The sequence below is a fragment of the Bombus terrestris genome, chromosome 1, assembly GCF_910591885.1.
Source record: "Bombus terrestris chromosome 1, iyBomTerr1.2, whole genome shotgun sequence".
NCBI classification, from domain to species: Eukaryota; Metazoa; Arthropoda; class Insecta; order Hymenoptera; family Apidae; genus Bombus; species Bombus terrestris.
The window spans coordinates 4,726,750-4,740,576 of record NC_063269.1 but is presented as its reverse complement, the minus strand read 5'-3'; the positions used below and the strand labels follow the sequence as shown (position 1 = coordinate 4,740,576).

Sequence of the window (13,827 nt, the reverse complement as noted above, 5' to 3'; positions counted from 1 at the left end):
TAATAGATTGATTCAGTAGTTAATATTATTGATATTTCATTGTGAACTATTGCGTTTGTAGCTTCATCTTTAATTAAACAAAATATGTAAATAACTGATTAATGTATATGTTTAAGATACATTTTTACATTATGTATACTTGTCAGATTAAGGTACTTGAACATAACATACAAGATTGAAATATATAACTTGTAATTAATAAAAGTAGATATTTGTATACATAATATATAGGCGTTTTTCATCGGAGGTAATAAGTATAATGTAAATAAAAATTAGAAATTTATTAAATAAAATTTGGTTTTTACAGAATAAATGTGAAATATTTGATGTTTTTTAAGTACTTTCCGTCCACTAAATATCACGTATTTTCAGGCTCAATCACCGCCGAGATCCCGCTTTCTATCACTTGCGAATAAGATGTTAATTAATTTTTGCTTTTAAAATCATAGGATGCCATAGAATACTTACTTCATCAATTTCTTGTTTCTTTAAGTCCTGTTTTCCTTTCCGTTTAAAGAAACCTAACTGAAAAATGTTATTAAATAAAACATGATATAATCACGTTCAATAAAAAGATATCTTACCATGTTTAAAATTGCGACACAAATGCATAATAATAACAGTCCGACCAAAACAGAAACGATAATAATCCATAGCTGTAGTTTTTCCATTTTTGGAGTGTAATAAAACATTGTCATAACTTCTACTGTGGAACTATTTTTAATCATTTTTTAATTATTTCAGATAATATATAGATATAAGTACTTAGAAAATATGTAATAAAATGTAAAATGTATTTACCGGGTTCCATTGATATCTAGTCTTTCATCTGGTTTTATGATTTCTACGTTCACCTCGGTGGTAAATTTGACAACGGCTCTTTTATTACTAAAGTTGGCTTAAGGTATCGAAAAAAGCGTAAACGAATGAAACATTTAACCGTATGTTATAACATATGTATGTGTGAAGAAATAATGTAAGTGATTACCTTTAAATTTATCGACATTTAATAAAAATTTAATCACTAACTTTCCAACATCTTGTAATGTTTTCAGCGTATTTAAACTGCATACGATGGTCGTACAAGCTATCTCAGGTGTTGAACAATTTATATAAATAATATTATCTGTCAAATTTTTGTTCAATGTTTCTGGAGTTTGAACATTCTTCGCATCACTTAGGTATACGGCCGAAGCCTCTACGTTTCTTTTGTGTATATCAAATTTATCTAAGAATGATTCCTCTTGAACTTCACCTAATTGACTATCCACTAAAGTACTCTCGGAAAAGCATTCAAAAAGTTCCCCTGATACGTATAGCTAAAAACATATTTCATCGACAATTTATATCTACAAGAAAGAAAGTCCATAGATTCTTACTTGAGGTTTGTACATATATATCAAAGTTGTTGAGTCTTCAGTAGCCAATGGCACTTTAACAACAAGTTGTGCATCTTCTATAGGCGATGCTCCAAGTTTATACACTTGATAAGTATGTTGAAAAGTAATGTTCGAAGAACTTTCGTTTAAAGTAGTTAAATAGTAGGCCTCTTCATTTGCTTTTCTGAAAAATAATATTAGTAAAAACAAATGCATTGTTTGCTACAAGACAAATATATCTAAATAATACGAACCCATGCAGAGATAGAGAAACCTCGTTTACTAAATTAAGAGTTTTGTTTATGTTCGTCGTTCCATGATTTATACTACGAGTTTTTATGATTGCGGAAAAATATAGTTTATTATGGTCATACAGCGATCCATTAATTAAGTGTCTCATATCCAAATTTAATTTAACATTTCTCTATAAAAAAAGCACAAATTTTTTTTTATCATACATTAACAATAGGATTTGTAAGAAAATTTTCAAAGTACCTCCTCTCCGTTCCAAATGGGATTTCCCGTATCACAGATTACTATCAAATTTTCTTTCGAGTTGTCTTCTTGACAAAAGGGTAAAATGCTACGTAACATTATTCTCTCAGGGAATGTGAACTCAAGTATAGTAAGGTACGCAGGTTCTCCATAGTTTTTCAAACTGATTTCTAAACTTATATCGCTCGAACCAATAACCCACGTATCGTTGTATTGTATATTATAAAATTTTGCAGTAGCGGATATATTAGAATTACAAACTTTATCTTCTCCACAGCCGATGTTGAAAGGAAGAAAAGCTTGAGCAGTTTGTAATTTATTGTTTCGCTTTTCAACAAGACAGTATTTGCAAAAATTACTCGACGTATTATCATATAAAAGATCATGTTTCGCAAAAATACTAATCGGCTCGATAAAATCTCGTATGTTTCTCTGGGAAATATCATATTAAATAAACCATAAGTTGGTATAAAATTGACACAAAAGTATGCTTAATATTACCGAAATATTAACTTGAGCAGATAGGCAAACATTTGACGTCAAGTTAGAAGATTTTAACTCCAAAATTGTTTGTTGAGTTCGCTGGTAACGTTCGTCTATAGTAACTGTAATCTTAGATTTTATAGCTAGAAATGAATTATGATTCACTGAAAAATATAAACAGCTTTAACCGTATGTGAAGATTTACATAATTACATACATGTACCTTGCTCACTATTATAAAGTACATTACGTACAAAGTATAGCGGGCATATTTTAACTAAGAATTGCCTAGCGTCTCTTTGTAAAGTATTAGGTACAGTCTCAATTAAAAGTTGTGTTTTTATTACTGGTTTACTACGTAGTATTATAGCGTGTCCTGATTTGTATGCTCCAACTGCGATATCCAAATATCTGCGCATAGAAGATTATTGGACCTGTACCGATCGAATAGATTTAAATATCGCATGGTGAGTTTTACCAACCCATTTGCATCGATATCAACCGGTTTCGATATTGAAAATCCAAATCTCTGTATTTTCTGCGAAGGACGCCGTAAAAATTTTGCAGCTTCGATTCGCTCCGACACTTCCAGATAATCTGAACCGCCGTTGAATACATAGATCACGCCATCATTCTCCCAAGGCGATCCCACAATAATATCTATTGCAATAAGAAAACAAATTCTACGAAAACCTATGCCATTTGATATAAATAGATTCGGATTACCATCGAATCCATCAGCATCCAAATCACCGCTAGCTATGGCATATCCAAAATGACCTCCTTCTGCGGTCCCGTATAATATTTGAGTCATTTCAAATTGTCCCTGCAAGAAATACATAAAGTATCTACGCCAGGGCTCTACACTATGCGATACGATACACTGCGAGGCAATATATTTTCAGCGCGAAATATTTCTTACTTTGGATGTACCGACAAATACATAGACTCTGCCGTTATCTTCTCCCCAAAGGGGTGCTCCAATTAGAAGATCATCTAGACCGTCATTGTTTAAATCCCCTACGGCCAAACTGGCTCCAAAAAATTCGCCAATATGAGTTCCATCTAGCTTTGTAACGAACTCACGAGACTCTGGGTTGATTATTATTACCTAGAGAAAGAAATTGTTCATCGAAAATCTTTAATTTGATATAATTTCGAGATATTGTTAATTACCGTGCCAACATAGTGCCACCCGGGAGCCCCACTGACGAAGAGTAATTGATCTTTTTTGAAGAAATATCCAGATTCAACGCTGTATCCTGTAAATGTATATCGTTGCATACTAATCATAAAAATAAGCTCATCGGTATAAAGGGCATACCAAACTGAGATAAATTGTCGAGAAACGACAACTCTATGGACATCGTTTCATTTAAATATACTACATCCACGGTGCCATAATCTTCGTGTTTTGGCTTCCCTACGATGCGATTTATTTTTCTTTCTTTTTTGCCTTTGTTGCCTTTGTTGCCTTTGGTTTGCTAGATTTTATTATAAAAATATTACTATATAATATAAAAGAATATAGCAGTCAAAAATATTATTTATATACCTTCATTGATGCATAATGAACAGAAAAACCATGAAGCGGATTGTACCAAAATTTCGAATCAAAACCTAATCGATCGAAATGATATAATTATTTAATACATATGTTATGGTATTAATCATAATTTTAATAATTAATTACATACTATAGGACATGAGATTCTTGTCTTCAATTGACAACACGTCCGAAGAAACTTCTCCACTGTAACACATGCCTTGCAAAGTTTCGAAATTAATATTTGTGAACGGTTTTGAAATCACTACAATTGTCCGTGGTGCGCACACCTATGATTAAAATGTCATTAAAAATTGTATTTAATATCACGAAATTGTTATTAACATTCCACTTACTGTCAGAATCCCATTTATTTCGTCTACAGAAATGGCACTCCCAAACCAACCAAATTGTTTCCGTATAAGTATGTTCATTGCGAAACGCGTCTCGTATCCTTTTTCGTTCTCAATCTTTTCTGGCTTGATTATTTGACATTTGCTATTTTTAATCGCACACCGGAACACGACACCAGGTTCGATCAGGTACGGAAATCTCTGTATAGAAGGTGAGGAATAATTTCCTTTCGGTGCTCCAACTATCAACCTTTTGTAATTATTATATAAAAATTAAATTAGATCTAAGAGAACAAATTGATCGATATTTCACATACAAGGAATTATATACATTACCAGGGTGTATCAGTGTCCGGTTCGTAGTATAAACGTACAGTGTAACCGAAATAATTATTAATGTTATAAGAATAAATAATAGGAAAATCTATGTCTATATTATATCCATACACTGTTCCAACGAACAAGAGGAATATTTCTATAACAAGTATTCTGTAAACCATCGTAGCGAATTCAAACTTTACGTGCTCGTCGGAAAAAAGTATAAAACTATCGCAAATTTTTATTCAAGCACAGGAAGACAAATGATAATACAATCGTTGAGATATGTGTCATCATAATACAATTTAACTGTGACTAATGAATCATTTATTTCATCAAACTCATCGTCGTATTACAAGGATATATAAAAAGAATCTGTAGCTGCATTTAAAATCGCATACCTAAAATTTTTGTATCTTTTAGCATGTGTTTTTCGATATCCTTCATGTAATATGGTAAACGATCTCGTGGGTCCTTCGCTGGTAATTTAGGACACTACATATATAAAACATATTTACAACTTATATATTTCTAATGTGACATTTATACTTTTAAATAATCAAAGATTGTAAGTATACCTTGGCTTGTTTCCTTAATTCCAAAGCTGTAGGCATTAGTTGGATAGTTCTCTTTTCTCTCTTATCTAAAGTAGGGTGATCCATAAATAATGGTATTTGAAATTTATCCTGATGTGTAAGCTCTTCAAATTTTTTCATCATCTCAAAGAATACTAAAACTTCTCTAGGGTCAATACAACTCTAAAAACATAAGAAATATTTTTAGGACTAATTGCAAGTTATCAAAATTCTAAAGCTATATTAAATAAAAATTGCGCACTTTTGCAGCTAATTCAAGTCCAACTTCATCAGCCTCAGTTTCAGATTGTCTTTTGTACCAAGAAAAAATAGCAGCAAACAATATATACATAGTTGAACAAAGTGTAGCTGCTGTTCTACTTTCATAAAATACCCAAATTAGAAATGAACATACAATAGTTGCAACGTAATATATCACTCCAAAAGACAATGTTTCTGACTAGAAACAATTATATTATCATTAATTATTATTTCCTGGATTAGTATTTTCTTCTTTTATGAAATATTAATTATGAAATATTAAAAATATCATTTACAAAATAATTATAACTCACTGTATGAAGAAGCATATCATGTGACATTTCATGGGCTAAAATAAACATTAGTTGATCATTGCTTTTAATAAAGTTGAAGATGTCAATAATTATGATAATATTTCTATCCTAAAACATTTAAAATAAAATATAATTTTTATTATGTAGAGTAAAATTTTATTTCACTTTTCTATATATGTAGATGATCTACATACTGGTAAGATCATAACATTAGGAAATGCTATATTATTAAACATACGATGTATTATAGTAATAGTCCAATCAGTGTCTTTAAATAAATTTTTATTAGAGTTTATCAACCGCTTTAGTGCTGTGGCAATTATTTTATATTTGGGATCATGTAATGGTACCACGTTCTTCTGATTTTGTACTATTACCTATATAAATTTGTGACCATGTAAAATACTGCCATTACTTTCAGTTTACCCAGATTTTTGTTTAACTACGTACTTGAAATATAATTTTAGAAGTTTCAATTTGTTGAGCTTGATCAACTAAAATTAAACGTGGTTTCTTTCTTACTGGATCTTCCTCCAAATGTGTCAAGCAATAAACAAAGAAAATGAAAGATAGAAATCCCAAAGAACCTAGAAATACATATAACATATATTTCTTATGTTATTTTAAATACTTATAAGTGACAGATAGTATACCATAAATAGTATATTTCCTTCGCTTAAACCACCTTATATATTTTTGCTGTTGTTCTACAGTTTGATTCAACCACCATTTTTTAACAAAATGACCACAACAGATTGATCCAAAGCACAGAATTAATGGTGCAGGATAATTTAATTTTTTAGTTGTATGAAAATTTGATATTTGAAATTTCAAACCCTGCCATCTTCTTTCAAGTTTTTTACATTGAGTCGAAAATGTTCCATAATTGGTACTATACAATAGATTTCTTTTTGTACATGTTAAAGCTTTACCAGTCGTTAATCGAAGATATTTAAAATACATTATTTATTCAGAACATTTATATAAATGAAACCATTATAGCAGTATAACTTTTCAATAAATCTTTACGAAGGTTATAAACCGAAAAACTTTCCATAGGTCTTTCCTGAAGCGATAATTATTTTGAATGGCATAATATAAGGTTAGGATACATCTTGTTGCTGAAGATCAGATGAAAAAAGAAAAATTTAAAGGAAAAAAAGAGGAAGAGCATATGCTATATGTACTGTAATGTATGTTGCTTGCGTTAAAGAGTACAGTATTTTTAGAAAGAAAACCATAAAACCGGTATACGAATGCCTGACAAATGTTTTTTATAGTGGTATCATTGTATTGATGCATCAGCTGATATGTGTCAAAAAAGGCAGCTTCCTTTCCTTTGTACAGACGTGAACTGTTGACTCTTTAAATGACCTTTGACGAATAACAATGTACTTAAGAATTGTAACATTGTATTGAGGAAAAGAATGAAATGCTCCAACGTATTTAAATGAATCTCGCAATTTCATTGTATCTAAATATATTTTTAACTCAATATTTAAAAACAATTTAACGTATATAATGTTAGAGATTTGTCACAAGGTTATAATCGATAATTCAAGTAAGATCAACTAATAGCCATTACAATAGCTGATCAAAACTAATACATACAACCTAATTTTTTTTCCAAATTAATCACAAATCGAGGATACTTAATTAATTTTCTCGTTTCTTAACGTACAATACACAATATATCTCTGCAAACGTAAAATATTTTAAAATCACTTTGCATAGAAAATGTTGAGAAAGACAATTATACGTATACTTTATTTATGTCTTTCAATCTGAAGCCATTCTTTCGGGATAACTAGTAAATTATTTTTTCACAAATAATTAGAAAATTGCATAATTGTTTATGTTTATTTATAATGTTCAATTTTCAAACAATATATATGCAAATGACCAACGTTATTTTAAGGTACATATTAGTCTCCTCTTTCAGTTATCAATTTCAAAAGAACAAAACGAAAACAAGTCGGTTCGGTTAGAATAAAAATATTTAAGAAACTCGTGCTATTACGAAGATTACTATGAAAATAAAACGAAAAATTCACAAACGAAATTTAAATGCATATGACGTATATATGCATATATACTGATCATTCTTGAAAATAAACCGGACAGGGATAAATTTATGGAGATACAAATTAGGAAAGAATTCGATTGAATATTGAATATAAAAATGGTGAAATTTCTAAGAACAATATACCGATACAGTAAACGAAGCAGAAAGCACGTACTCGTACGTCTGCTATAAAGGGTTCGGTGTTGATTCTCGGTGCAGCTAGCGGCCAAGGATGCGTGTATTTGTGCGCGTTTTCATGCGCCGGTATTTGCGCGTGCGTCCATGTGTAAATGCAGGCGCAAAAGTGTGTATGTATGTATGTATGTGTGTGCGAAGGCATACATGTGTATACGTCCATCATGAGTCAGAACCCATGGTCGGTCCGCGTTTCGTAATTAATTTCTACGGTGAGGAGAAAAATGCGAGTCTAGACTCGGGACTACGACACCTGCTCACTCCCGGGCCGCTTGTCCTCGGGGGACATGCCCGTTGTGCCCGGTAAATAGTGCACCTTTTATCTTCTTTCTGCTCTCTTCGTATCCATTATGTGTGCTTAGTGTTGTGTGTTTTCTTCTCTTGTTTCTCTCGCCGAATCTTCTGTATCCCTGGTTCTGCCCTTCCATCGGGTTAACGTTTCTCTGTCCTTCATCTACAGGTACATCTTATTTAAAACAGGTCTCCCCGTTCGATTCTTCGAACCACCTCTACGATTCCTTTTTCAGTCGACCAGAGCATAATTTATTTCCTGTCTTCTTATATGTTATGAATTTTCATGCAACAACACCAACAGAAGAAAGGACTGTGTCCGAGACGGCATTTTAAGCCATCAAAAGTACGAGCACACAAATGGTTCCTCGACTGGTACATTTGGCCGATTTTGAACTGTCAGTCTCGACGTCGATTGAACTTTCACGAGAAAGAATGGATTGTGAATTTTTCGACAGTTTTGTTTATGCGACTTACCTATCGCTTTGTTTTGCTTTCGTCTGAATAAGACGAATTGAATCAGGTATATATTTATCTTTTATATTCATATTTTCTTTTTCGATTTTCTTCTTTAATTCTTTAATAATGTCAATGTTTCTTCCAAAATAATAAAAAAGATGAAAAGTTGTTAAAAGACTGATTTAATTTTAGGTAATATAAATAATTGAGGGTAAAGGAAATAGAAAAAAAACATGGACCAGAACAGAAATAGACCAAGTAGACCTCGTCTTCGTTCTCATGGCAATTCTGCCAGAGTACTCGTATTTGATCAAGCTGAAAGCGAAGAATCTGCTTGCAGCACTGAAGCAGAAGTGCAAAAACGTCCAATTCCACCAAAAGTGGAGAGCAAGGAAGCTCCAGTTCGACCTGGTTAGTAAAGATTTATCATATTTCATTTATTTGCCTATTTATTTCATAGTTCTTGACATTTAATTTAATATCTGCAGTTAGTGGAGAACTCTCAAATCTGGTTCGAATGAGGAATTCTGCAATTGGGAAGTCTGCACCTTCGTTATCTGTTCACGTGGTTAGTGACATTTACCATTAAATGTTAAATATAAATACACAGACTAATAATAATTATCGCATAAGCCAGATATATAATATGCATATTGTCTGTTTTAGCGTGATTTTAACATTCCCCGGCGTGCTGCTAAAGCAGCTCATCGTAAATCTTTTATTGCAACAACATCTCCAACTTTACCACGTTGTCATTCACCATTGTCAGGTAATATACAATTTTATTTTTTAATGCTTTGTTTCTGATTATTCAAATGATTCTTCAATGATATTTTATATATTGTTTATGTACAAATTATGAGTGCTATGTATTTTATGAGAATGTTATATAAGCATTCTGGCATACCCTTACCCAAGATTTTTAAATACATATATTTACACACATATATACATCATAAATACATATATCCTTGGTTAAAAAATCATAACGCAATTTGCAGTCTATGCAGTTAGATCTAGAAACTTTTACTTTTACCTTTAAAAAAATTTCCTTAAAAACAAATTACTTGTTAATTACTTAGAAGCGTGTATTTTATATTATTTTTACAATTCAATTATCATAGAAAACTAATTTCTTTTTTACTGCTTATTTCCTGATATAGCATTTGTCCCGATTGTAGGCAGTCCTCTAGAGAGTCCTAGGATGTCATCCAGTCCACATTTTGCTTTTGCTCCAATTAAAAGGTATCTATTTCATAACTACTTTTAGTCTGTTTAAATCTGATCTGTTTACCTATATAAGTAGGTGTCGTCATTGTCAGCATTATATTTTTAATACATTATTAATAGTAAAGAAAACGAATGCTGATGCAGAAACTAGGTTGTGAAATCTTTCATAAAAAATTGAGAATATGGCTGTAAGATTTCTTGTTAACAAGTGGTTGGCTTTTCTTGCATATGTTAGCATTATTAAGTAGCATATATCATCTATTGTAAAGTTAATTTTTCATACTTAATTGCATATAATATTTAAGGATTGGTGGAGGTACCACAGGAACTGGAGATGGCAGACGATGGTCAGTTGCTAGCTTACCATCTAGTGGTTATGGTACGACACCAGGTTCCAGTAATGTTTCGGTTAGTTAATTATCTCGATAATTCGTTTTTAAAGATACCTACAATAATCTTAAAGAAGTCTATTAACTAATATACTCGATTAGTCACAGTACTCGAGTCAAGAACGATTGCACCAACTTCCAAATGTTCCCACCAAGGACGAATTACGTATGCTTTCTTGCCATTTTTCTAAACCCGGTACGCCGTGTTCTTCGCATCCAGGTTTTCCAGGATCTAGTATTTCTAGTATTCCAGGCAGTGTATCTCTCAGTCTCGATGAAGAAGGTCGTAGGTCACCGTTACACAGACCACGGTCACGAAGTTTAAGGTAAATATTGTTGATATGATTTCTATTTTTCAGACATTACATTTTCGCTCAATTGTAAATATTTGTTTAAATTATAGCAGTCCGAGTCGATCTCCTGTATTGGACAGCGAAATTGTTATGATGAATACTCTTTATAAGGAAAGATTTCCAAAGGTACATTTTAATAAAAAGTATATGTATATTGTGATGACATAATACTATATTTACGATTTCACTTAAGAAGTTTATTTGATTAGGCAACACAGCAAATGGAAGAACGTTTAACTAATTTTATTAATGAAAACAAGGAATTGGATGAGTATGAGGTAATGGCAAATATGACCCAAGATTCACTACCGATTTTACGGTTTGTGCATCATCAAGTAATTGAAATGGCGAGGGACTGTTTACAAAAATCTCAGGAAAAATTAATTACAACTAGATATTTTTACGAAATGAGTGAAAATTTGGAACATTTGTTGATGGAGGTAATTGTATACAAATTTACATGATAAAATAAATAAGCAATGAATAAACGTCTTTATTTATAGACAAAAGATAAATCACTTGATGCAGCAGCAAGATTAACGGGCCTTATCAAAAAATTACTATTAGTAATATCACGTCCAGCTCGTTTATTGGAATGTTTAGAATTTGATCCAGAAGAGTTTTATCATTTACTCGAACAGGCTGAAGGTCAAGCAAAAATTAACGCGGGCATAAAAAACGATATACCTCAGTATATTATTAACAAACTTTCTCTCAATAGAGATCCAATATCAGGTAACATTTCTTGTATAACTCTTTCTTCTATTCATCTAAATAGATATCTGTGCATATTCACTATGTCACTATATCTTAGAACTGCAAGAAGATTTAAATAAACTAGAAGATTCGGCAAGTTCGAGCGATAGTAATTTACAAATCGCTTCAAGTCCAAATAAAGACGATGAAAAGTCTCACCGCGTTCCTTGTGAAGGCGATTATGAAGTATTGAAACTCATTAGTAATGGTGCATACGGCGCAGTGTATTTGGTTAAGGAAAAAACTACACGACAAAGATTTGCTATGAAGAAAATAAATAAGAACAATTTGATGCTAAGAAATCAAGTAGAACAAGTTTTTGCTGAGAGAGATATAATGAGCTTTACAGACAATCCATTTGTAGTTTCTATGTACTGCAGCTTCGAGACAAAAGTGAGTACACACATATATATATATAAAATTACATATATAAAATTTAAATAATATCTGTTAACAAACATTTGATTATAGAAGCACTTGTGCTTAGTAATGGAATATGTAGAGGGTGGAGATTGCGCGAATCTTTTAAAAAATATCGGTCCATTGCCACCGGACATGGCAAGATTTTATTTTGCAGAAACCGTTTTAGCTGTTGAATATTTACACAGTTACGGCATTGTTCATCGAGATTTGAAACCTGACAAGTACGTAAGAAAAGCATGTTATTAATTCATTCACTATTTCATATATTGCTTCTTTTTTAGTTTACTTATTACTGCCCTTGGTCACATTAAGCTTACTGACTTTGGTCTCAGTAAAATGGGTCTTATGTCCTGTAAGTGACACAAAAGATTTATGTTCGTGAAATATACCTTAATGATCGTCGAATAAAGTTCTTTTTTTGTTTTCAGTGGCGACAAATCTTTACGAAGGATACATAGATAGGGATACGAGACAGTTTTCCGACAAACAAGTGTTTGGCACACCTGAATACATCGCCCCTGAAGTTATATTGCGCCAAGGATATGGTAAACCTGTTGATTGGTGGTCTATGGGCATTATATTATACGAATTTCTAATTGGCTGTGTACCATTTTTTGGTGATACTCCGGAAGAGTTGTTTGCTCATACTGTTAACGGTAAATATTGATATAAGATATAAAAGAAATATTTGAGAAGTACTTAATAATATAAACAAAATAATTACGCCTAGATGATATCGATTGGCCAGATGAGGATGATTGGCCTGTTCAGCCAGAAGCAAAAGATATTATAACAGCATTGCTTCAACAAAGTCCTAGAGATCGTTTAGGCACTGGTGGATCTCATGAAGTAAAAGAGCACCCATATTTTTATGGAGTAAATTGGAATAGTTTACTCAGACAAAAGGCTGAATTCGTACCTCAATTAATCAATGACGAAGATACAAGCTACTTTGATAGTACGTATAATACATTTGATATAATTCCTATGATCGTATTAATATTGAAAACTAACAAATCTGTACTATTTTAGCTCGTATGGATAGATATAATCACGATATAGGCGACGATACTGATGACACCGATGATTCCCCTTTGTTCGGATCGTTCTCCTCGTATTCTCCGCAGTCACGAAAAATATCTCAAACCCGTCCACCGCAGATAAATCCTGAACAAACAGAGTCGGATGTCTCAAAGAAACAATTATTCCGTACTGAGTTGGAACGCACAGTCGCGCAATTGTCTTTCGGATCTAATAGCTCAACTACTCCTCCATCCAAATTAGCGGAATCAACTCCGTCAGAAAAGAATCGATCTTCTTCGTCCATTAGAAATACCACGTACATCGAAACGCCTCCAAAGGCGGACAAGTCGAACACATCATTCACGAGTCCTGCCACGGTGACCAGTGGCGAGTCCCAACTAACGGTTATTAAAAACAGTCACATAGAAGGGACGTGCATCAGTTTAAGTACACCCGATTCCTCGCAAACGGAGTCTGAGGATATCAGTCCGCAGATCCAGAGAAAACGACACGTGCATTCCCGTGATAAGCTGCCCAGGTTCAGTATATGCATTGATGATGAACACATGTGAGTCGTTCAAACATACATCATCCCGAACATTATAATCATTATCACGAAATTAGCTCCACTGTCATTGAATTCAATAATATGCATATAAGCCATCCAATTTTCAAAGCATGATGGATAAAAAATTATATATGTGTAATTATAACAAATAAATTTTATTTCAGGTTGGATTTATTTGCTGCAAACAGAGATACAACTGAGGAAAGCAAGCATAATTCTAGTACCGATTCTTTCGAATCATTCAACGCCATATCAATTATTCCATCCGCGAAACAAAAGTCGCGGTCCGTAATTAAGTCCGCATCCACTAGTGGACTGTCCTTAGTTATACCAACCAGTGATTTCTCTTGT

At 32.5% G+C, this 13,827-nt stretch overlaps 2 protein-coding genes across 13 annotated transcripts in view; one reads left to right on the top strand and one right to left on the bottom strand.

The window, feature by feature from the left end:
• Positions 1–262: 262 nt before the first annotated feature.
• LOC100650589 (integrin alpha-PS5-like) lies at positions 263–8,039 on the bottom strand. 7 transcript variants are annotated; one of them, XM_048407142.1, is made up of 25 exons: positions 6,378–7,958; positions 6,175–6,311; positions 5,919–6,101; positions 5,725–5,832; positions 5,412–5,609; positions 5,153–5,332; positions 4,976–5,069; positions 4,260–4,498; positions 4,055–4,193; positions 3,913–3,977; positions 3,682–3,841; positions 3,534–3,619; positions 3,280–3,468; positions 3,084–3,183; positions 2,840–3,017; positions 2,575–2,768; positions 2,376–2,500; positions 1,875–2,306; positions 1,634–1,803; positions 1,380–1,563; positions 989–1,319; positions 802–898; positions 585–714; positions 469–525; positions 263–405 (listed from the first exon to the last, which is right to left on the bottom strand). In XM_048407142.1, the coding sequence occupies exons 1-25, from the start codon at positions 6,685–6,687 to the stop codon at positions 403–405; spliced, it is 4,089 nt and encodes a 1,362-aa protein (XP_048263099.1). In that variant the 5' UTR covers positions 6,688–7,958; the 3' UTR covers positions 263–402. The 7 variants fall into 7 exon arrangements, 6 of the variants coding, with proteins under 6 accessions (XP_048263099.1, XP_048263105.1, XP_048263091.1 ...); XR_007224575.1 differs by having other exon boundaries at positions 469–714; XM_048407148.1 differs by lacking the exon at positions 6,378–7,958 and adding an exon at positions 7,965–8,039 and having other exon boundaries at positions 263–525.
• A 64-nt stretch (positions 8,040–8,103) lies between these two features.
• Positions 8,104–13,827, top strand: part of LOC100650267 (microtubule-associated serine/threonine-protein kinase 3) — a 12,529-nt gene continuing 6,805 nt past the window's right edge. For 2 of the 6 annotated variants that reach the window (XM_048407114.1, XM_003393036.4), the window contains exons 1-18: positions 8,104–8,444; positions 8,580–8,798; positions 8,927–9,145; positions 9,223–9,302; positions 9,401–9,503; positions 9,898–9,979; positions 10,270–10,372; positions 10,456–10,679; positions 10,757–10,832; positions 10,916–11,146; positions 11,210–11,441; positions 11,521–11,855; positions 11,934–12,106; positions 12,167–12,237; positions 12,314–12,541; positions 12,616–12,843; positions 12,918–13,476; positions 13,641–13,825. In XM_048407114.1, coding sequence (XP_048263071.1) covers positions 8,968–9,145; positions 9,223–9,302; positions 9,401–9,503; positions 9,898–9,979; positions 10,270–10,372; positions 10,456–10,679; positions 10,757–10,832; positions 10,916–11,146; positions 11,210–11,441; positions 11,521–11,855; positions 11,934–12,106; positions 12,167–12,237; positions 12,314–12,541; positions 12,616–12,843; positions 12,918–13,476; positions 13,641–13,825 — 3,088 coding nt within the window. In that variant the 5' untranslated portion in view covers positions 8,104–8,444; positions 8,580–8,798; positions 8,927–8,967. Of the gene's footprint in view, positions 8,445–8,511; positions 8,799–8,926; positions 9,146–9,222; positions 9,303–9,400; positions 9,504–9,897; positions 9,980–10,269; positions 10,373–10,455; positions 10,680–10,756; positions 10,833–10,915; positions 11,147–11,209; positions 11,442–11,520; positions 11,856–11,933; positions 12,107–12,166; positions 12,238–12,313; positions 12,542–12,615; positions 12,844–12,917; positions 13,477–13,640; positions 13,826–13,827 lie in introns of all 6 variants that reach the window. The other 4 variants (XM_012308560.3, XM_012308563.3, XM_048407104.1 and 1 more) reach the window with 4 other exon arrangements.

Excerpts from the sequence above, each read along its gene's own strand:
- LOC100650589 (XM_048407134.1), bottom strand. The coding sequence starts at position 6,687 with ATGTATTTTAAATATCTTCGATTAACGACTGGTAAAGCTTTAACATGT. Across the intron at positions 3,184-3,279 it reads TATTTGTCGGTACATCCAAA|GGACAATTTGAAATGACTCA; the intron begins GTAAGAAATATT and ends TATTTCTTGCAG. Across the intron at positions 3,018-3,083 it reads GGATGCTGATGGATTCGATG|ATATTATTGTGGGATCGCCT; the intron begins GTAATCCGAATC and ends TTATTGCAATAG.